The 24,928-nt window shown below is 44.4% G+C and overlaps 1 protein-coding gene across 6 annotated transcripts in view; it reads left to right on the top strand.

Moving 5' to 3' along the window:
- LOC146060654 (uncharacterized) overlaps nt 1–24,928 on the top strand; it is a 483,494-nt gene that overhangs the window by 334,819 nt on the left and 123,747 nt on the right. For all 6 annotated transcript variants that reach the window (XM_083174095.1, XM_083174093.1, XM_083174092.1 and 3 more), the window contains one exon: nt 21,457–21,586. In XM_083174095.1, the coding sequence (XP_083030221.1) occupies nt 21,457–21,586 (130 nt within the window). The remainder of the gene's footprint in view (nt 1–21,456; nt 21,587–24,928) is intronic.

Genomic DNA, 24,928 nt, shown 5'->3' with positions numbered 1-24,928 from the left:
AAAAAAATGGCACTGTGGCCATTTTGTGGGTGATTACCGCAGCACTGCTTCCTTTATTGCAGGACTATGGAGGAGAAAGTATTAAACAATGGGTGCGCAGTGTGGGCCCAGGGCTGGCAACAGAAATCTTGGGGCTCCATACACTGGTGCCGGGCAGCTGAGGGAGGAGGGATAGGGGCTTAGCAGCAGTACAACTGAGAGGAGAGGGGGGCTGTTTTGGGGCCCCTTAGATTGGTGGAGTCCAGGATGGCTATCCCCTTTGACTCAGGCCTTCATGGGCCCCCTGGGACCACGCACATTGCACCCATATAAAAAATTGCACACTGCACTAGGATTACGCCCATTAAACATTTTATGCCCATTTTATATTCTGTCATAATTACATATTATGGCACATGCTGTAATGCTTCTTACACAGTATACCACACACCATAATGCCCATTGCATATGATGGCATACACCATAATACCCATTACATATGATGGCATACACCGTAATATCTATTACACATGGTGGCACGTTCTCAGGGGCATGTCCGCATTGTGGGGGGCAGTGTAAGGGTGCACAATGCTACACACAAAAAGGGCAGGGTGCATTTTGAGGTTTTAAAAATGGGCAGGACGCACCACCCTGCAAAAAAAGGGAACACTATGTAAATAACCCTTATTATCATCAATACAGATACATTATTATGATTCACTATATGCTGCTATTCTTACAATGGCTGAAATTTCAGTCCGCTTATGGGGATTGCAGTTGTTTCAGTAAATAAAATAAATATTTTTATTTTATTCAAACCTCCTATGTATAGCTAATGACTATGGCAATGTTTCCAATGAGCATAGCCTGCCTTTCACCCCTGCATTCATACTGTAGCTCGTTCTGGTCCTTAATCACACAGGTGCGTCTATGGGGGGCAGTGATAGCAGAGTGGTAATATCTGCAGTTATGATTTGCTTTTATGTGTCGCTGATTGGACCAGTCCCTCATTTTCTACATTCTGCTGCTTCAGTAGTGTAGTTAAGGAAACTATAACAATACATGTTTTCAGGTACAGATGGGAAGATTAGGTATCCTTGCTGGTGCTCCGTAAACATCTGGGACATGTTTTTATGAAGGTTTGAGTGCATTCTAAAGCACGTGACAGCCTCATATTACAGCTGAGTATTTACGTTTTATGTCGTTGGATCACAAAGGGAAGAATATTAAATGAGACCCATGTAGAACATTTGGACCTAGAACTCAGGCATTAAAAGAGAGAATCCTGCGTATGGCTGTAAAGTGCAGGATGTTGCATATAATAGAAAAGGTGCTATGTGTGCAGATTAACTGAAGTGTCGGAGTGAATGCACATACAGTGGTTTTGCATAATGAGGTGTGCAGAGTCCCAGGGGAGGTTGTTAAAACAGTCAAGACAGCCTGTGGTAAACAACTAGGAAGGTAGTCTTTGAAAGCAGATGGCTTTGAAATCCTGGCAACTGGCTGTTTTATAACTAAAAATCTGTTATTTCAGGACAAGGTTCATCTTCACCTCCTTCCTCGCATGCATATTTTAAATATGCATTTTAGCTAATAAAATTCTGTTTCTAATTGAACATAAGTCATACAGCTGACTGTAAACATGTTGTAGGATGAAAGAGATTAGCACCTTAAATGGTTTCATCAATACATAATTCGCATGCAATATTAAAAAAACAGAAGATAATGTTCCTGTCTCATTTAGTTGGGCTCATGTATTTAGCACATTTCCTCCTAAGGGAACAGTTTTGGGAAATATGCTGTGATGTGAAATAGTGTACATTTGCAGTCTGGGCACCAAAGAGAGTCATGATGCTACAGCAATTTAGAAAATGTTTTTCCATATGAATTGAATATGCTTAAGCCATAATAATGGAATGCTTGGCCTTGAGGCTTATTATAAAAACAAAAAAAAAACCTGTATCTGCATTTATCCACTGGTACAATGTAATGGTCATTTATAAAGGGTAATTTACAAAAGTGATAAATCACAGTTTATTTCTCTTTTGCGATATCACCTGTCTGTTACTTAGGTAAGTACATGATCTGCAGGTCAAGTGGGTGACATCTGCAGGGGTGTTAATGTTAGATAGATTAGGCACATAAGTTTTGCCGTTTTTAAGTGAGCTGCTGGAAGTGGAGAGGGTGCATTTAGAAAATCCCCAACTTTGGATCTGATGTAGAGTTGAACACCTCTTTGTAAAGCATATTGCGCATTTTTGCATTGCGCATCTTCTAGAACTAGAGCACACAAAAGTACGGGCAATGCAGAATCAGATACCTTTTAATTTGATATCTGCAATTATGGCAGAAGAGTTGTGGCTGGGCTGTAATGGGGCATTTTCACACAAGTTCAGTTCGGGTGTGTCCTTGCATGTATATACTAGGCAGAGTTTGGACGCAAGCAAATACGTCTGTTTCTAAGGATGTCTTTCACATGTAGTGCAGGGTAGGTGCAAGTGTGCACTGATGATAAAACAGGAGTTTTGTCTTACCTTTTAAATCCGTTTTTCTGAAGCCAGGATGGAACACTGGAACATTGGGATATCCTCCGGTCTAGACCGGGCACCAAGGAGTTAACTTTTTGAGTGCAGATGGAGACCTCCCCTTCCCAATATCCAGCATGCCCCAGGCCAGCTCAAATCAGTTGCTCAACAAGCCAAACAAAGGAAAGGAGAAAGCAGAGAACACATCCACAACGAAAACTGGACAGGCATTCACATTGTGACAGAATGAAATCAGTTAACCTTCCAGCAGACTGGAGCGGTAGTGGTGGGTGCCCAGTGTTCCATCATGGCTTCAGAAAAATAGATTTAACAGGTAAGACGAAAATCCTGTTTCTCCTTCAGCCAATGCTGGAATACTGGAACATTGGGATGCCCTAAAGCAGTCCCCTTAGATTCAGGAACGCTCCCCAGGTGCTCTAAGGGCACTATGCCCAAAAGCCGCATCAGCAGAGCCGAAAGTGTCAAAACGGTAAGGTTTGACAAAAGTAAAGGCAGAGAACCATGTAACTGCCCGACAAAGCTGCTCTGCAGAAGCCACCCGGCGCACCGCCCAAGAAGGACCAATGGACCGAGTGGAGTAAGCCCTGATTAATTAAGGAACCAGCTTCTCCAAGAGCAAATAAGCCTGACTAATAGCTGTTCTAATCCAACGGGCAAAAGTCTGCTTGGATGCAGTTCAACCCCGTCTATATCCATCATAAAGTACAAATAAAGAATTTGACCTTTGAAAGGCTGAGTGCGCTGTACATATGCGCGCAAAGCCCACACCACACATAGAGAAACCATGTGTTCGCCCTCCGCAGAGGTATCAGTAGGAGCAAATGCCGGGATTACTGTCTCCTGGTTGATGTGAAGTTCAGAAACTACTTTAAGAAGGTAATCCATTCTAGTACCCAAAACTGCCCGATCTGGGTGACAAATCAAAAAAGGAACTTTCTGGGAAAGCGCCCACAAGTCTGAAACACGACTTGCAGAAGCAATAGCCAACAAAAACACTGTTTTTCATTGCCTTTCCTGGAGCACCAAGGAAGAAAACTGGTTTGAGCTAGCCTGGGGCATGTTGAATATAGGGAAGGGGAGGTCTCCCTCTGCACTCAAGAAGTTAACTCTTTGGTACCCGGTCTGGACCAACCAGAGGATATCCCACTGTTCCAGCATTGGCTGAAGGAACAATTTCATGATAATTAACACTTAACTTAAACCTGAAATAACGTCTCAGAGACTTAGGGTTGGTAGAAATTGTTAGCTGTATTTATTAAACAACTCTAAATGAATTTATAGATTAATGTAATTAATGGTGGCCAAGAAAGGACGGCTAATTATTTAAACTCCAGTCATAACTTTCCTACCTAATCAACAAATATCCTAACAACAAGCGGTATCCGCTCAGCCCGCTACATTGACTGCCCACCTGTCTGGGTGGTGTCGCTGTCCCCGACCAGGTGATTCAGCAAAGGCCTATAATCAACGAAGGTGAGTGCACTAAAAAGAACTATATACAATGGATCATCCTTTAATGAAGACCTTAAATTGATTTAACCTGCTGTTCTTTCCAGCCAAACAGCCAACGCAAAGAAACACTCACTCACCAACCTAAAATTAGGGGAGGGAGGGCGGGAAACTCAGGAAAAAGAGGGAGACTCCTCTTCTTTCTAAACCTCATATCCTTAGCTAACTTTGCCATCCCTGCTTCCTTATTGTATGCCGAGTCACATCTTCACTAAGGTAATCACAGCCTTGAATGTTTAACCCACTACATGCCTATCACTGTCATTCCATTCTTCATTTGCAACCAGTAGCTTACGTACAGTAGGGACTGTAGGTAAAATCCACCACTTCAGTGAGTCTCAGTTGAGGCAGCTGTGTGACTGCTCTTGCTCAGTGTCTTCACTGTAATTGGCATGTAGCACTTCATACACAGATTAAGAGACTCGGGGGTATTCAATGTCAGGGCATGACTGTTAGGCTGAACCGACAGCCGTGACCCTGTCCCATTTTCGGTCTACTCAACTGAGATTTTGCAGATGGGATTCAATGTCCTGCCTGGTGCGGGTGGAGAAGGGGGCGAGGCCGTGAGAAGCGGCCGGGAATCGGCGAGCTGCGGCTGGGAGCTCGTCAATTCCTGGCCATTCTCAGCAGAACGAGCCCGACTGCTTGTGAAGTTGGTCTTGTTCTGCCGATATCCCCTGTTCAATGCTATCAGGGAAGCCAGCATTTAATAGGGCCCCGCAGCCATATCCCCCATTGGGAATTGTGTGATGCGTGTTGCATTCCAAATTACATAGTGCAGTCTAGTGAACTTTTTTTTGCACCACTTTGTGAATACATACTTTCACACAATAAAGGTGCTTATTTAGCAAAGTTTGTGCCCTTACTCCCATCCTTTACAGAGGGACAGTGATCTCACAAGGAAGGGGTGGGGTCACACAAAAGTGCCCCAGTTCAAAATGCACCACACAGTTGCACAAGTAGTGCCCCTAATTATTATTACACCACATAGCAGTGCCCCTTATTCATGTTGTGACACACAGTAATGCCATAACATAAAATAAGTGTTAAAAATCATAAGAGCAGCTGGTTTACCGATCCTGACAAGAATATGCAAATACAAATGGGAATGGGAATCCGCACTCTATTGAAAGGCAAATGGAGATACACACATACCAAATATTTCCTACAAATTGCGAATTCCTTCTGTTTCCTCTCAATTGGAGTCGATATACATGGAAAATAAAACACATACAAAAGATATATTCAACAAATATGTATAAAGTCCTTCTTGATATAAAGTGGATGGTAGCCAATCGCCCTATATATATATAGTGGGAAGATGCAGTTAAGATAGCTTCCTTGGTCACCTTCGGTGTTCTAGGTGATTTACTTTTTGCCTACTTAGACAAAAGTGATAACATGCACATAAAGGTGTCTTTTAGATGGTAATCCTCCCCAATATTAGAATGAAGTGATGTTCCAGTCACCACGTGATTACACAATCGTAAGCATGAACTTACGCTTTGCTAATTTACGGTCATTAGGTCTACAGCATGATGGTCGACAAGCATTAGGTCGGCACCATTAGGTCGACATGCTGAAAGGTCGACATGGGTCTAGCTTGACATGGCTACTGCGCAGCCACACTGCTGGATTCTGATGAACACACGGCTTCGCAGTGGGCCCCAAACCAAGGTCATCAGCAGTAAATAAAAAAAACAAAGACATACATAAAGATCTATATTTTAGAGGGTGCTGCCGAACTTTCGCCCCCTCCCCCAAGCAAACAAGCCCCATAACAGCTGAATTCCCTGCACCCTGTATAGTTAGAAGGTTTGGACATGTCTATCCGTCTATGTCCCTTCTATCTATCTGTTTGTCTATGCAGCCTCATCTCTGACCACCTGTCCATCTTTGCCTGTCCATCCTTCTATGCCCCCTCCCATCCATCTGTCTATACCCTCATATGTCTGTCTTTCTGTCCCTACCACCCCATCTGTCTGTCCATCTATGACTTCACCCTTGTCCTGTGCTGTAGTTAAGTGGTGTCTCTCCAGCTCGCTCCTTCTCATCTCTGTCCCCCCCCCCCCCACTCCCTAACACTCTCTTTCTTTCTTGATCCTCTATCTTTCCCTTACATTGTCTCTCTCATTCCCTCTTTATCCATGAAAACTTTTTCTCACTCTCTCTAACTCACTCCCCTCTCTCTTTCTCTCTCTTTCCCACAACACCCTATTTCTCTCTCACTCAATCCCCTCACTCTGCAAGTAGCTCTACACTCTTCAAGATTTTGCTCTTGGGCCCAAAAATTTCTTGTTATGCCCCCCCGCCTCCCAGTAAAACTCCACATTGATATAATCCATCCCACACACTCATGCTTTATGCTAATAGACTCAGCTAAGCTAATCAGTAAACCCAGCTGGAGAGCAGGCTTCTCTTTTTTACAGATCTGTGAAGATGGAGGTGGGGATGGATTGTCCTGCATTAGGAAGTGTCCCTCTTTGTAGCAGCTTGTCCCCGCCCACTGTATGACATAATGTGAACTGGAAGCATTATGTGGCATAATGTGTAATAGCAGCAGCACAATGTGGCAAATTGTTAACTGGGGGTAATTCAGTGTGGCATTACATAAACTGTTGGCACTGTGTGATGTGAATTACATCCTGCAAAATGTTCCTATGGACCAGCAATCACCAAAAGTTATAAGTTTTTGCAAGATTTATAATAGCTTCCATATTCTAGATATGTTTTTAGAAATTATTTCTTTGTGATTTAAGAATTAAAAAATGACCAAATGTTGCGTTAATCCAGAGAAAAACCCTGCTTAAGATTTAGTAAATCCTTGTGTCTGTAGGTGCAAACATAGGTTTTTATTAAGGTGGGTACTTTACTGTGATGAATGAGATTTTAATAAATTTAATGTTATAAGGTATATCCTGGGATGTACTAAAAAATAAATCTGGTAAACCCCCCAGTTTTCTGTGTTTTTACCGCATTTCGAATGTACTAAAGACAGGCATAGAAACCGACGGCTGCTTTTCGATGCACTGTGTGAGGGATCCAGCTCGGATCCCTACAAGCATGCCCTGCAGCTGCCAGTGTCACTTTTTGCATGCGCAGAGGGACTCCCAAATCATAGACCCAGAAGTATGGACACTGAACACAAAGGGCAGTTCTTATTGACAGAACTTCCCTTTGCATTGCTCATTGCATATGTTAGCATACCTCCCAACATGACCCTCTCTAGGAGGGACACATTGCTCTGCTCCTGGACTTTCCTCTTAATTTATGATTGCCATCACCTGTGTTGAGCAGGTTAATTGATGAGAAAGGTTTTTGAACACAGGTGATGGCAATCATACATTAAGAGGTAAGTGCAGGAGCAGAGCAATGTCTCCCTCCTGGAGAGGGTCATGTTGGGAGGTATGTGTTAGTACATCAGGGTTGCCGACCCCCCGGAATTTGCGGGAGTCTCCCGAAAATTGGGTCCCCCTCCCGGCCCCCCGGAAGGGTGGGCAACCCTCCCGGAATCTGGGGGACCCTCCTGAGCCCCCCGAATCGCGGCATGTAAATGCCGTAATCTGCGGGTCTCAGAGGAGGGGGCGGAGCTAAAATGGCACAATCGCGTCATTTTAGCCCCGCCCCCTCCATGGATATCAGTCATGTCTACTATTTTCTGTAATGGGGGCGGGGCTTAATGACATCACCGTCAAGCCCCGCCCCCGATCGGGTAAGGAAAGTCTCCTCTCCGGGCTTCTCCCGGAGAGGAGCATTAAAAAGTCGGCAACCCTGTAGTACATATGCAATTAGCATCAGCACAATTGGCAGTGGTATATACCTCATGTGCTTGGTACATCCCGTCCATAATATTAATTAAAATATATTATTTTACTGTGAGGTTAACTGACACAAATGATCAACCAGTTATTATTTCAGAGCATCATAAACAGGTGCCTTGAACTCAGTTAATGTTTTATGTCTCATGGATGATCTAAGCTGTACTGTAGATATGTTTCATCGTTTGCTGCTGAATTCAAACACATTTACATAAATTAATCCTGGTCTGTCGAGGGCCAGATACATTTGAAAATGATTTGTCTGAGTGGTCTGTTTATACCGTACATCCAAGCACAAGCTTTCCGTCTCTGCATAAAGAGATGTAACACCGGAGGGCAGTAGCACACCATGAAGTTGCTTATTATGCTTCAGGAAACCAAACTAGATTAATGGCTGTAGATTGTTTTCCATTAGTAAAATCCCACATTTGACACCGATTGACAATGCATCACTTAAAACCATTGAGAGTTAGACTAAAATAGATTAATAGGTTTCAACATATGTAGCATTTCCTTTGTGCTTATCGAACACGTTGCTTTTTATGCTTTGATATGCTATTAACATTTTAGCTTAATTTTAGGCTGGGCTCAATTTGATTGCTACACAGTAAGAGAATAATGTAGCTTGGTAATCACAGCAATTGTTCCTGCCACTCCAGAATACAATAGGACATCATTTTGATTTGTTTTAAAATGTTAGCAGGTTATTTTAAAAAATTCCCATAGATAATTATTTTTCCAATCTTTTTTACGTTTTATTTTGCGAAATATTTTCTTATTAAAATACTCCTACATGCAGTAATATCATTTAAAAAAAAGGGTTTCAGGTTGTGCATTTAAGAAAATCCATCAAGAAATTCTGGCAGCTAATTATGGTGCATACTGACAAATGAGAAGCTAAAGAAATCCTAGCCAATATGTATGGCTTTTCATTCCCATTTTCTTATATTTATTTATTTACAGTTTCTTATATAGCACAGCAGATTCCGTTGCACTTTACAATTGTAAACAGAGATAAAACAAACTGGGTAGCAACAGACAGACTTGGGGGTAAGAGGGCCCTGCTGCAAGCTTACAATCTATAGGTATATAGGAGGGAAACACAAGGACAGGCACCAGTGATAGCATAGCAGTCCCACCAAGTTGCAAGTCCAGAATGGAAGCTATATAATACATAAGTGCCTTAGAGGGTTATGCATGTAGAACTTAAATATGATAGGCTTGCCCGAAGATGTGAGTTTTCAGGGAACACTTGAAAGTTTGGAGGCTAGTGGAGAGTCTTATTGTGCGTGGAAGGGCATTCCATAGGGTGGGAGCAGCACGATGAAAGTCCTGTAAAGTGAATGGGAGCTAGTGGTCCACGCAGAACAGAGACGCAGATCTTCCTCAGAGCGGAGTGGTCGAGTTGGGAGATATTTTGTGATAAAAAAAGAGATATAAGCTGGTGCAGTATGGTTCATAGGTGCTGATTCTGCTCAAGGGCCCGAGCACCCACGGACATTGATGAGCACCCACAGGCCCGAGTCCCGCTGCTGGGCCGCCATATTAACTTGCTAATTTGTGGCTGCAGTACCCACATTGCTGGACCCGCCACCTGGGAATCAGTATGCCGGGCAGAGTGTATTCTGTCCGCGGAGTACCTGCACTGTGGGGGCATTTATGTACCTGCACTGTGGGGAGATTTATGTATGTGGAACTCTGTTGCTGTAATTTGAATATCGGAGACAACTGTGCTCTGTAATATAAATTGGTATTATTTTGTGGCCACACCCCTTCCCCATGAAGCCACTCCTCTATATTTTTGGCTTGAGCACCCACCAGCAAAAACATAAATCGGCACCTATGGTATGGTTAATAGCTTTATATGCGAGTAGAAGTGTTTTATCTTGAATACGGTATGATACAGGCAACCAATGGAGGCACTGGCAGAGAGGATCAGCAGACGATGAGCGTCTTGCTAGGAAGATCAGCCGGGTGCCGGACGGCTCCCCGACAGTCGGGATTCCGACAGTCATTACTACGAGGTCGGAATCCCGACTGCTCCCTCGTGGGGGTCCACGACCCCCATAGAGGGAGAATAAAATAGGTGGCGAGTGTAGCTCGCCACTGTGCCCACAGCGTGGCGAGCGCAGCGATCCCGCAAGGGGCTTCATTGCACTCCCCACGCTGTGCAGTCGGTATTCCGACGTCGGAGTAATGACTGTCGGAATCCTGACTGTCAGTGTGTTATACCACACTCGATCAGCCTAGCAGCAGCATTTAAAATGGATTGCAGTGGCAATTCATTTTACATGGTAAATACAGTACTTTTTTAGTAGATTATTTATACAGCAGCAGTATATGAACATGCAATGCTTACAATATATGATTATACAGAACAAATTCTAATGGCACAATTCATTTGTGTTTAAACATGTTTGTTTTTCGGAGACTCATGAATATTACATGAAGTCAAAACAGTTAAGGATTATACTGAAATGTGATATGGTCCATTAATGAAGAACTTCGCTCCTAACTGCTATACTCTATGCTTAAATTTAGTTAATGGTGCTGCAAAATCTAATCTTTGATCTTTGTTATCATGTGATCACATTGATTTATCTGCATTTAATTATAAGAATTCATTAAACTTTTGTAGGAAATATATTTGTGTCTGCATTCTAGCATAGTATATATTCCAGTGTAAGGCAGGAGCACACCTAGGGGGGGTTTCCAGTTGCCTGAAAATCTCCCCCAGTCCTGCATACTGCTCTATAGAAATAAAACCACTTGCTTGACATGATCACATCATATGCGCCAATGCCAAGTCAGGCTATTCCTCACACAGGTGCATTTGATACCACTTGTCAGAAATGCCCACCTTGACCTGTGGCTTTACACCTATATACTACTATTATCTGGCCATGGTTTCATCAAGAGAAATTGATGAATTTGATGTTTATTCTAACTTACTGTATACAGAAGACTAAAAAAGTTGAAAGTTTTACTTTTTGATTGTGTGGAAAACCATCCCGTGCTTCCCTTTTTTGTTTAGTACGTTTTGTCTGTAGTGTTGGTCAGAATGGTTTTTGTTGAGATGGTCTGCAGTCCAAGTGTGTGTGGAGGAAGCGGGCAGTCTACAGTCCATGCATGTAAGTGGGAAAGGAGAAGTCTGCATCATTAGTGCTGCAGTGTGCAGTCCAAAGGTCTGTGTGTGAGGTAGAGTTTGCAATATATGTGTGTAAAGGCCCATACACACTAGAAGATTTTCATTTCAAAAGACTTTGGCAAAATCTTTGATAGATATATCTTTCACCAAAGTAGTGCGTACACACTGGACTATTTTCCTCAAAGAGCAAGAGATTTTCAGGAGGCGAAAGACTTTGCTGAAAATCTTTCATTAAAAGGCGATTTACATAATGGGCTGGGTTTGAATTCGAAAGGCGGGAGCAGAGGCCATTATATTTAGTGCATCTCTGTTCTTGGGTCCTGATTCAGAACTAATGTAAACCCCACCCTATGCTGCTAGCTAGGGCTTTCTTGATCTTTGCCAGGGGTTACATGCTCTTTGCAAGGGGTTTCATGCTCTTTGCCAGGGGAAGGTACTCTGTGCACTGCACTCCGTGGTAAAGGAGACAGCCAGGGAATAGCAGTGGGAAACCCAGATGTCTCAGAACAAGTCTATCTGTCCGTGGCACGGCTATTTGAAATGATGTGCCGGCTCGTGACTCACAAGCGAATCAAAGCTCGCGGCGTGGCATCGCCTGATTGGTTGCCTGGCCGCTAGTCCGATTGGCTCAGGAGTCGCGAACCGGCGCGTCATTTGAAATAGCCGTGCCACAGATGGATGGACCTGCTCTGAGACAGCCGGGTATATATTACTGGCTAATAAATTGAGTAAATAATCATTGGTGGGTAGTGGTGCCAGTGATATATACATTGCTGGCACGTGCCAGCAATCTATATATTACTGGCTTATGATACGCATTGGTGCCCAGTGGTGCCAGTAATATATAAATTGCTGGCACATGCCAGTAACGTATATATTACTGGTTTAAGGATCTCATTGGTGCCAGTAATATATACATTGTTGGCACATGCCAGCAATGTATATATTACTGGTTTAAGGATCTCATTGGTGCCCAGTGGTGCCAGTAATATATACATTGCTGGTACATGCCAGCAATGTATATATTACTGCCTTATGATACGCATTGGTGCCCAGTGGTGCCAGTAATATATACATTGCTGGCACATGCCAGCAATGCATATATTACTTGTTTAAGGATCTCATTGGTGCCCAGTGGTTCCAGTAATATATACATTGCTGGCACATGCCAGCAATGCATATATTACTGGTTTAAGGACCTCATTGGTGCCCAGTGGTGCCAGTAATATATACATTGCTGGCACATGTCAGCAATGCATATATTACTGGTTTAAGGATCTCATTGGTGCCCAGTGGTGCCAGTAATATATACATTGCTGGCACATGCCAGCAATGCATATATTACTGGCTTAACAGGGAAAACATTGGTGGACAGTGGTGCTCCGTGAGGACCAGAACAGAGGAAGGCAGAGGGAGCAGGGTGTAGGGGGGCGGGGCGTCAGCATGTTGGTCAGTGTTGCCGGGCTGCAGAGCTCAAGGCTGGGACCCGGCAGGAGGACAAGTGCGGCGGACGGCGGGGGAACGAGGCTCTGCCGCATCCAGCCGCAGCAGCAGTGTGAGCGGGCAGCGCGGACCAATCCTGCCTCCACGGTAAGTATGACAGGCGAGGGGCGGAGGGGCGGGCGGGGATTCAGCGGGGCGGTCCGCCGGGCTGAAAGTGGTTAATCTTTCAGCCTGGCCGGCGTACACACATGGCGATGATGGATGAAAAACCATCCATCATCGCCACATCTGCTGGTAAAACCAGCAGATGAACCACTTAACTAGCGATGATGCGGGAGCGCGCATCATCGCTAGTCGGCAATCTCTGGGGCATACACACTGGGTGATTTTCAGTCAAAAATCGCTCAAAACGGCTGTTTTGACCGATTTTCAGCTGAAAATCGTCAAGTGTGTATGGGCCTTAACCTGATTTCCAAGATGATGTGTGTGGTGGGGAGAAGTTGGTTTGCAATTCAAATGTATGTACAGTATGGGGATAGTCTGCAGTCTCTCTCTGTGTGGGTGTAATATACAGTGTGTATATATATATATATATATATATATTGTGTGTGTGTATATATATATATATATATATATATATATATATATATATACATATATATACATATATACATATATATATATATACATAGACATAGTAGGTGCTCTGCACACACTAAATTGACTGATAATAAAGATAGTGGAGATTTGGTTCATGAATTGATCAATGCATTTAAGCCTGCAGCCCCCTTCACGGGACCCCACTTTTCTGCAGGTCCTAACACTATCGCTCACACTGGCTACAAAGCACATAGCTATCACATCAATGCTTGGTTATATATATATATATGTGTGTGTGTGTGTGTGTGTGTGTAAGGTTTACTGCCTCCCTTCCATCACCCATAGAGTGCAAAGTGCCTTTCACTATTTCACTATTGGAGCCCTAGGGTGCAGGTAACAGTGCCTCAACATCCAAAAAATTACAGGTCTCACGTCCATGCGGGGTCCCGGCCCTAGACTTCTGCCTACTCTGTCTTAAGGATAATATGGCTCTGGTCACCGAGGTAGGTAGGTTAATGGGTTGTACCCAGCAACACTCCTAAGCATGAAGCCTAGCAATTCTCCTGGTAGCTCAAAGGACAGCCATTGGTGTGATCACCATTGATAGTTGCCAACGATGAAGATACTTTGGGGCTCATGGTCATTTGTGGTAGCATAATATATTTTATAGTTGTGTAAATGAATGTGAAGCATCCAGCTCTTGCAATCAATATTGAACAAGTGAGTTTATCCAACAACAACTTATGTCTTCGTATTTATTTCTGCTCTAATTACCAGCATCTTGCTGACTCAGAGCTTGATATGCTGCTGATTGAAATGTATGCATTCTTCTTAAATCTCAGCCTGCGTTATTCTGACTAGTAAAATAACAATATGTCTTGCAAAATTACTGGTGTCACCGTATTATTTATATCATAGACAATACGGCTATTTGTTTATGGTTGGGCAAAACACAGCACAGTTTAATGGTTTTTTTCGATTTACATCATAAGTGATTTATTGGCTTTCTGTATTTGCTGTTTTAATTACCATATGAATATAAGATGACACCAGGTAATTAGCTGTGCTATAATTGTTAGCTGAGCAACATTCATCTAAAGCACTACACTGGTATCTGGTGGGTGTCTGCAAATAAAGACTGTGTAACGTATAATGAGATGATAGCATTTATTAGATAAGGTCTACCGAAGTCACACATGTCTCTGTCATTGTTTAATGCCAATGTGCTTTTTTTTTTTTATAATCACGTTAGCGTAAAACATGTTGCCTGTCATGTACTTTACTTAATACATCATATACCGGCTTTTTGATGTTTCATTCATTGTTGTTAAATAAGGCTTGCATTTAGTAAAAGGTGCAGGCCATGCTAAAACTGATGCCGGGCATGCTGGGATGTATAGTTCAAAAACAGCTGTAGTGTCAAGGTTAGCCATCACTAATATAGGGGAATATCCTATTGTCCCTGGTAAATCATAATTTTTTTGCCAATGTCTTATATCACGCTATCCTATTGAACCGGCCAATAAAAGACCCATTTATGGCTGAAAACACACAGGTTCACTGAAATCGGGTATATATTAATAAACAGGGGTGTTTATTGTGGTTGTGTTTTTGCCTGCCAGATACCTTATTGAGGTTAATTAGATAGCCCTGTGGGGGCCTGTTATCTGTTATCAGCCATCGTGAGTAATGGGATATCCCTCGTAACATGTAATGCCCAGGGCCGGCGCCACCACTAGGCAGAACTAGGCATTTGCCTAGGGCACCGGCCGCTGGAGGGCGGTAGTGAGCCGCCGAGGTACCATAGAGAGGTACCCGGGAGCAGGTAAGTCTGTGATTCTTCATCCTTCCTCCTCCCTGACCCCTCTCCTATCCCGTCCGTGGCATGAAACAATGCTGCTCCCCTTGCGCCGCCCGCTCCCCTCTCCTCTCCTCTCCCGCCCGTGGCATGAAACAATGCTGCTCCCCCCGCGCCGCCCGCTCCCATCCCGTCCGTGGCATGAAACAACGCTGCTCCCCCCGCGCCGCCCGCTCCCCGCTGGGGGGATTTCTGTGCGGCACCACCTGCGCTCCGGGGGGGGGTGTCGCCCACCGCAGTATCGTCGTGTCCCCCCCCCGCGCCGCCGCAGTATCGTGAGCAGCCGGCGGGCGGGCGGCGCGGGTTTTTTTTGCCTGGGGCGGGCGGGGGGCTTGCACCGGCCCTGGTAATGCCTTCACCTGGGGTGACACTACTGAGCAATCTGAGCAATGTAGATCACTCAGATCCCTCAGCAAGATCGCTCAGAACACAGCGCTGCACAGTCGGAACAATGTAGGGGCATTTTCTCATTAGATCGCTTAGAAAATGTCCTGAAATTGCCCCGTGTGTAAGCAACTTAACATTCTTTTTCAGTTTAACATTTTCAGTAGCAAATCCTGTATTATTCATATTTGTACATGCATTTAACAAGAGACCACCAAAGAGGTGAGACAGGCCCTTATACTTTTGCTTGGCCTAATCATGGGAGGTGTAGCCATGTAGCAAATACATTATTACAGCTCTGCAAGTAACTGAAATCCATATTGTCAGGCAGTAGAGTACAGTAATACCCCTTTCAGACAGAAAAATCCCAAAAACCCAGGTATTTCCCGGATACAAAAACCCAGCTAGAACTAGGCAGCAAGGGGCTGACCCCCTTTCACACAGGAGCAAAAACCCGGGTATTTCCCGTGTCGACCCCTTTCACACAGAAGCCGGATTTTTCATGCAAAACTCTGTGTGTCATAAGAAAAGGACAGTTTTAAAGGCACACAGAGATGAGATCATGAAAAGTGGGTGGTGTCTGCTCACTGCATTGCATTAAACATGGCTGACAAGTTGCAGAACCTGGAGGTCATGAGTGCTCTGTGTGTTTTGCTGATTTCTTCCTCCCCTCTGACATTGAGCAGCTCACGGATCTCCTCATCTTTCCAATGTGCCATGGCCATTTACTGCTGCGCTGCACGCCACTGCCACGCCCGCTCAGCCAATAAGGGAACCTGAAAAGATCAGCCAATCACGCAGCGCCATGCTGCACAGCCATGCATCAGCATGATTTTTCAATAGTCGGGACAAAAACACGGGTCGGACCCTTTCACACAGCCGCAAACACGTGTCTGACACGGGAAAAACCCAGGTAAATACCTGGGTCGAAGTCCCGGAACTTTAGACCCGTGTTGACCCTTTCAGACAGAAGAAAAACCCGGGTCGACACGGCAAGAGCAGGGAAATTCCCGGGTCTTTTTTTCTGTCTGAAAGATCAGTACCTAAGAGTTGAGCACCAAATTCACATTTGTTCACAAGTATCGCTACCTGTTATTGTACTTAATGCATGGAGTCATTTATATGGTTAAATATATTTTTATGCAATAATTAGCTGACTGTATATAATATAAACTTGATGTATAATTCAGTTTTGGGATATTGTATTTTTCTAGGTATTAGATGTGCAAACTAAATCCTAGTGGCTGAAGATTTACAAAGCCCTAGTTTTGTACATGAGCAGAGATTCCACAATGTTTTAAGATTTGGTGGCCTAAGGTATCATTTCATTTTGGCACTGAATGTCGCCCCTATAGGGGCAGCTGGACTTACCCACCACACAACCTACTTGATGATACATAGATCACTCTACTGTATCTATCCACAAATGTACATATTTATGTTAAAAAATAGCTTAATGGGCACTATGTGGAATGTAGCTAATATTGTATAAGGCCAAAAAAAGGGGCTCATTTAATATTATTGCATTTTTTAGAATTTATTTTTGCGGCTATTCGTGTTCGCCACGAGGAAGTGATCCCACAATAACTAGCTGCGGGGGCTGGAGCTGGCTACAGGGGTGCAAAAGGGCACTGGAGGAAGGTGGAGAAGTTCTGTAGGGAGGGAGGAGCAGCTGGAAAGGATCCTGTAGGATTGTTCTGCTAAAATCGGGACAGTTGGGAGGAATGTTTAGTTTACATCATTGGTTGCTCTGTACATCCACTTTACATATAAATACAGTTAAACAATATAACCCTGAAAACTTACATTTACTATAAAATCCTTAAACCATAATGATTTTAATAGAAAATTCTAAATCTGTACATACCTCGTTAGAAGAATGAATTTGTCATTAGCCCAGTTGAAGGCCACAAACAGTTTGCACACACATATGCTGTATCCTAGCTGGCACAATGCATTCATTTTCAGTATAAGTTTAGTATAATAAATTTCACACTGCATAAATGCAATAGAAAATAACACAAGTACACTTTTTGTTGCATTGTTCCTTGATTTCCCAGTTATATTCCATCTATAATAATGGCCCTTATTCTGGTTGGTGCGGTAATATCCGCGTGCGTTCGGGCCGCCGATGTTTTGTGTCTGCGCATGTGTAGAGGCGTCTCTGCGCATGTGCGAGCGGGGCGTACGGCCAAATTCCGCATGAAATGTGAACACTCCGAACAGGGGGTGGAGAGGGGCAGGAAGGGCTATTTGGGCTCATTACCATATGCATACGCCCCGCGTTTCATGGGCGTTCCCATGCAAACGCTGGGCGTAAGTATGGTAATGCAGCCGTGACGCATGTGTAGGGGGCGGACATATGACATCGCCGGATGTCAGCTGCCCGCCCAGATCCCTGCTTTTGCACGGAGAAATGCCTGTGTGGTCTGAGGTTGCGGGAGCTGGTGGACCACTCGGTCCTGCATTCTGCGACCATCGAATGATGGGGGAGGTTCCCTGAGATGGAGGAGGTGTATTCCGTGAGAAATTCACATGCGGTCCGTTCGGACAGCTTCTTACCGCGTACTGACGGAGTTGGCGATCCGTATGGAAGGCGGGTTTCGGATGCACGGTCCTGGCCGCATATTCGGATCCAGCCGCACCGATCAGAATAAGGGCCAATGAGCTAAACTAATTATAATACACTGAGTTTGATGTTTTTTTATATCAATTTATTCTGTCGAGGTAAATGCCATTGGGAAAGCCGACTGGGCATTAGCATGCTGTGAGAAGGCAGCATACTGACACATAGTTGCTAACAATTGTAAACATTTTCCAAGGACATTTTGCTTTTTAAGCTGAAGCATCCACACAGGTTATACATTCTGTCTTGTGGGTCCTGGTGCGTTACAATCCCCCAAATGTCATATTTACCGAATGTTATAATAGTATTATTTCTTCATTTGAAATATTACCATTAACTCAGGTTTAGTAAAGTAAGAAAAAAAAGTGATACGTAAGAAGCTGCCTCTGGATTTTATTCGGAAATTGAGAATACTAAAATCAGTGATGTTTCAGAGATATTAATTTTCACGGACAAGCTTTTACAATCTAACTGTCCCAGGATATAAGGTGTAGTATATGCTGTATAGCAAGTATGTATTACTGACATGAGGTGCAGTGTATAACTGTGCCTGGCAAGTATGTATTACTGACATAAGGGTATGGCACCATTTCTAGCACAGTTGCACCTGTATTTGACTTGTAGGCATAGGTGTGCACAACACATTTTCTTCGGGGTGGGTCTAGCACCACCTATTGTGCATGCCTAACTCCTCCCACTGGGTGTGTCTACCGTCATCTATTGGCACTCGCTGCACTATAAAACGTCTCTCAGCCACACCATAATCTCCTGCCTATTTCAGTTTTAATCTTCTAATTACTCTGTGTAACTGTACATGCAAATAAAGTCACAAACATATATGGATGATGCAGGTATGTAGTGATATGGGTGATGCAGGTATGTAGTGATATGATAATGGTCTTGTTCAATTACCAATGCAAAACACATAATTGATTGATGGGCACTTCTTGTAATGGAATACAGTTCTAAAAAGCAAAAGTCATTTGTAAAAGGTATTGCTAGGGAGGTGTTCATTAGGGGGTGCCTGTGCACCCCTCACACTCAATGTGTCCACACCTATGCTTGTAGGGTGTTAGAAATACTGTAGATCCTTCACTTGGGTACATCCATAGACACGCCTGGGGCTCAGCTTCCAGGTCTCTGACCTTTTCTGCAACATCATGGTGTTATGTGCTGAGGAGGTGGAGCTGGCTCTCTTCTGTGCTGAACACATTGACAAATATGGCCGGCCCTTCTGGGTTGTCTTTCTTCCATTCTGCTACCTATCTTCTGTTTGAAGGTTTATTTTAATGGTATACATACAGATGACCTGTAGTCAGAATGCCAGCGGTCAGAATAATTACTAAGGCATCCTGAAGGAGAGAATCTTGACAGGGATCAGGTAAGTATACTTACCCACCCCTACCCCCCAACCCTAACTCTCTCTTATAGCAGCCTAACCCTTTTAAAGCAGCAATGAATACCCCAAGTTAGAGTCCCCACAAACGGACATAAAAAAGTAATAAAAAAATCCCCTCAGACTACCCCATCTACTTTCCACCCATGACTCTGTGGCAAATGGCAAATATGAACCCCCAGAATTGGCATGGGAAAGTTTTATAGGATGCACTACTACAAAAATCACCAGAGCAAGTATAAGGTTTGTGGGGACCCCAGGTCAATTAAGTAGTGGCGGCCCCTACCAATAAAACTGTCAAAATGGTATGCAAAAGTGTAATGTTTAAATGCATCAATCACCACAAATATGTCAAACACACTTTATTGCCTCCATATAGAAACCCCGGAGCCTACCTTCTCCCTCTTCTCTTCTGCCTGCATGGGGGTCCAGCTCCGGAGAAAGCTGTAATTAGTCGTGTAGGGCTGCGCCTGGGCTCAGCACACAGACAGACGCAAGCATGCACATACACATCATACTTGCCAACTCTCCCTGATTGTCAGGAAGACTCCCTGAAATAGTAGCAATCTCCCTAAAGAGTCTAGAAATCTCACTGATTGCACCTTACCTCTATTATTGAGCTGTTACCGTATGTTCTTGGGGATGGGGGGGGGGGGGGAATCCGACTTCACTATTAAAATCATCAGTGCCATTTATTTTCATTGGTTATAAGTATACCTGGCCAATAAAGCTGATTCTGATAACTTATAAGGCATATGGATCATTATGACTGAATGCAGGGGAGTGAAAGTGAGGGAAAACAGGGTGGAACTGAGTTCTACCACCTCTAATGGCAAGGTGGAACTACGGTACTTTTTAGTTTCACGTCGGCAGATGCAAAATCGAATCGCATGCAATATTGCATCTGCCGCCGTGAAACTAAACAAAAAAACAGTATATAAAATCAACTCCATGTGTAGTGGATAGTGGGGTTATGAACAGGTACAAAATCGGATGAAATCGCATGCGATCGAATGCGATATATCTGCCGCCATGAAACTAAACAAGTACCGGAACTACTACAACCTCCACCTTGGGCCTGCACAGTATTTGTGACAGAAAAGCATTATAGTTTGCAGGGGGGTGCGAAAAAACCCTACCACTGGCCCTGGCTCTTCCTAATAGGGGGAGAGGAGCGGGGGGAGGTGGGTAATTATGTGGCAGAGGGAAATTATTCCACAATCTCTTATGGATCACTTTAAGCCCTGGCTAAATGTATTTATAGGTTTATTTTGTGGCCACCTACATGGAACTTCTTGTAAACACAATACATGAGCAAGCCCTGAAAAGCATCAGTGTCTTTGCACCAACAAGTAGATCTTATTGACTGCTTTGTGGCTCATTTACATTTGGATGTAAGTCATTTTTATGACACATCCCTCAGATGTAGTAGTACATGTCCTCGCTTATAGATGTTACTTTCACAATCCATTAAATGATTTTTAAAAAGTAGTAAAGTATGAAACACATACTGTATATCATGATAGAATTAAATAAACTATTCATCTTAGTGAAAATGGTAAGAATATATTATGGAAGCTAATAATGTGTAATATTGCCACCCTTATGGATATACTGTTTATTTATTCATGTGGTTCTGGTTTGTGGAAGAAGGATAGTTTCAGAAGAGAGACGACTGATACGGTAAAACAGATTATACAGTAGCTGTAGGAGATGTGAGAAAAGCGGATACACAGAACAGGAAACTATTCATTTTACCGATAAGGATAGAATTGAAGCTTACTTACCAAGGTCCAGTGCATAGAAATACATCATAATCTCACATAATATGTAAGTAAAAAGCAGCTAAAAAAAAGTATGTGTCTGCCTGACATTCTCCCAGAATGGCACATACTGTATACTGTATCTGATTATAATTTATCTTCTAAATGCCAACAAAAATCCCATCATATGAAAAAGCTATTTAGCTTTAAACTATTCTCCAACAATAACCTTCAATAGAGACTTCTTACTATTAGTACAATGAACTACAGAACTGCGACTTAACTCATAATTATAGGCAAAATTGACAACAAATGGATAGTGAATATCCAAGCAGATAATCTATTGTTTGATTAAACTAATCATACTGTTGCTGTGTTTCCCTCAGGTGCTGCGCCAGCTCACCGAGGCCAAGAGCCCATCACTCCTGCTGAACCACACCACAGTAGCCTGTCTCCCAATCACATGAGGAAGATAATAGATCGGTTATATCAGGCAATATACCAACTCATGATACAGTGAGTATTCTTGTTTACTGTGGTTGCCACTGAAGACATTATGGGGCTAATGCAGAAATAGCGATTTACAGAGCATATCTTGTGTGACTTTACACAGCACAATCTCCAAATGAACATGCAAGATGGGGAATGACTAGTTGCTGACTGTGGGGTAGATGTGTTATGTGACGGCAGCTAAGAACCATTTGGCCCATCTAGTCTGCCCCTTTTTTTACCCTTCAGGTAATCTCAACCCTTTTTAATCCTTATTTCTTTGTAAGGATATTCATATGCCTATCTCAAGCATGTGTAAATTGTACTACTGTATTTGCCTCTACCACCTCTGATGGGAGGCTATTCCACTTATCCACTATCCTTTCTGTGAAGTAATTCTTTCTAACATTTCCCCTGAACCTACCTCCCTCCAATTTCAGTGTATGTCCTCGTGTTTTATTACTTATTTTCCTTTGAAGAAAGATACATACATACATTGTATAGGGACCAGGGGCACATTGACACACACACACGCACACACACACACACACACACACATATTGTATAGGGACCAGGGGCACACACATACATTGTAAGGGCACACTAGTGCACACATACATAATTTGTAAGGGCACACTGAAACACAAACACAAAAGTTGTATGTGCACACTGACACATACATGTACATACTGTAAAGCGTACAGGGACCCGAGACATGTAGTTTCCCCCTCAGATACCTCTTTGCGGCACTGTCTTATTTGTGTCCGCTGGCAAGGACAGGAGCAGGAGGAGCAGTCAGTGGGGCACGGGAGCGCTGCATTCCCCATCTCTGACGGCGCTGCCACATCCTTCATAGGGCCAGACGAGTACCGCAGCAGGACTCGGAGATGGCGTCCTTGGCTTGCAGCTATTTGAGTGGGCGGGCCCTGTGCGGGATGCGGTGACGGCAGAGGAGCTGGGGGGAGGCGCTAGCCAGCAAGGTTGCAGAGGCTGATGCCCTCCTCTCCTCGGCAGCAATGAAGGGTGAGCGCCTGAGCGCTGGCAGGCTTTTGATGCAATCAGTGACTGGGTGCAGGGGGGAGCAGCGGGCCCTGGGAACACCTCGTTCGTGTTTGTTGAAAATGGGGAGTGAGAAATCCCCCCTCCAGCGATCTCTGCCAGAGCCTATAGCACATTAGCCTAGATAAAGATCAAGACAGGGGCTAGCACAACTACACATTTATACATGGGAGAGAAGTAGTATCGGTGCACAGAATGTGGTATCAGTGCACAGACAGTAGCATAACTATACAGTTAGCCGGGGATGCAACTGTTATGGGGCCCCCTGCGTCCCAAGTTAGCGATGGGTTGTTTTACAGAAGGAGGCGAGATACAGAGAGGGTCAGCAGAATAGATCGTCACACTAGAGGGTGCTGAAGCTGCCTTGCTCTATTTGCCGGGCACTTGCTGGATACCTGCACACACCTGGAGCCTCCTTCTTCGTATTGGTTCTGCGGAGCCTGAGGTGTGGAACCCAGCAGTAGAAGTAGCCTGTGTCAGGCGCTCAAGCACTCGCTGTAGAAGTTCCAGGGCCTCCCAGCACAGGAACTGTTGCTTCTGATCCATCGCCCTATCAGGTAGCAGCTGGCGGGTGGTGGGGGACAGACGCACACCCAACATGGGACTCAGCAGCACGGGTTCAGTGGTTCACTGGCAATTCCTAATATAGTGTTGGAGGAGCTAGCGCCTGTCAGCTGGATTTAAATGGCCCTTACTGGTGATTGGCTTTTGGCAGGACCTTACAGGTTAAGGTGGAATGGGGAGATATAGTGACCGCAAACACCCAATGTTTGTGTGTGGGGACAAGAATGTGGCCGATGCCAAAGCAAATAGCCCATACCTAGCTAGGAGCAGGTAACCAGCTCGGGGGGGGGGGGGGGGGGGGGGGGGGGGGTGTAAGTTTGCACTGGATCTAATGATGCTACTTCTCCTACCTTGCTCATACCCCCCCTAAAGTGACAGCCTGCCTCACCTGCTTGTGCCTGCTACCGCCCCCCCTTTTGACAACCTGTACCCCTTTGCTCTCTTTCCTGCATGCGCCTGCCGCTCCCCAGAAGCCAGTCTGTCCCCCATGTGCTTGCTGTCCCTTCTCCTCACACGTGACAACCTGACCCAGCCCCTTGCTGTCTCTCCTGCGTGTGCCTGCCAATACACCCTGCAAGTGACGGAGCCTGCCCTACCTGCTGTACCTCCTGTCCCTGTTGCTCTCTCTCCTGCATGTGCCTGACAACCACATCCCTGCCAGTAATAGCATGAACCTCATGCTCTCTCCTGCATGTGCTTTATAATAATTGCGCCAGAGTGAAATCCCTGACACTCCCAGAAAAAGGCTGGTTACCACCCCCCAAATACCAGCTTCCTGTCATTCCCACAATTAAAAAATGTAACAGGCTTGAATTGCAGTATGGCATCGCGGATGTGTACTACAGGCAGCGCAATCAGGTCTGAATTAGGCCCTATACAGTTGTGCTCATAAGTTTACATACCCTAGCAGAATTTGTGATTTTCTCACAAACTTTTCTTTCGCTCATGGTTAGTGGTTGGGTGAAGCCATTTTTTGTCAAACAACTGTGTTTACTCTTTTTAAATCATAATGACAACAGAAACAGCAAAAGCTGGCGATGCCCCATAGAAGCCTCTACTACGACCCACTGACGCCCCGCACCGACCCCCGCCGCCCCTCTCCAAGCTGTGCTGCCCAGACCTGTGACCTCCTCCTCCATGCACTGTAATCCTCTTCCGGATTACAGCGTGTGTGTGTATATATATATATATATATATATATATATATATATATACACACAGCAGGGTCCCAGTGATGTTCCTATACAATAAAAATCACAAATAAGTACAGATGGAGCTGCAGTCATCGTTGTGGCTCTTGACAAATGCCTTGGGGCACCACAGCGTGAATGAGGTGCATATGCATGTGAGACGCTCGCCCCATTAACAGCAATGAACGAGCAGAGTCTGTTTACCTCGGTGTGCCGGCGCAACGCCCGGCCAGGGGCGGATCCAGGAGAAAATGACAGGGGGGCACCATGATAGGAGAGGGTTTAGGAGGGGAAGGGGAAGATTAGTGGTACCAGTGCACATGCTAAGAGAGCGGAGAGAAAGAGGAGAGCAGAGAGAGGGCGGGAATGGGATTAAAAATAGGTCCTGGCGTTTAAAGTACACAGGCCCACCGTGGCGACAAAAGTGAAGGATGTAGTTATGGGTGCGCCGAAGGTGCACTCCGGATAAGGGGTGTGGCCACTCAAAAGGGGGCATGCCCTTTAGTGTAGTGCACCACACCATATACAACTTCTACACATTATGCAACAAAATACT

This window comes from Crinia signifera, chromosome 2, assembly GCF_055691185.1.
Source record: "Crinia signifera chromosome 2, ASM5569118v1, whole genome shotgun sequence".
NCBI lineage: Eukaryota > Metazoa > Chordata > Amphibia > Anura > Myobatrachidae > Crinia > Crinia signifera.
Note: the sequence above shows the minus strand (reverse complement) of the source record. Positions and strands in the feature narration are given on the sequence as shown.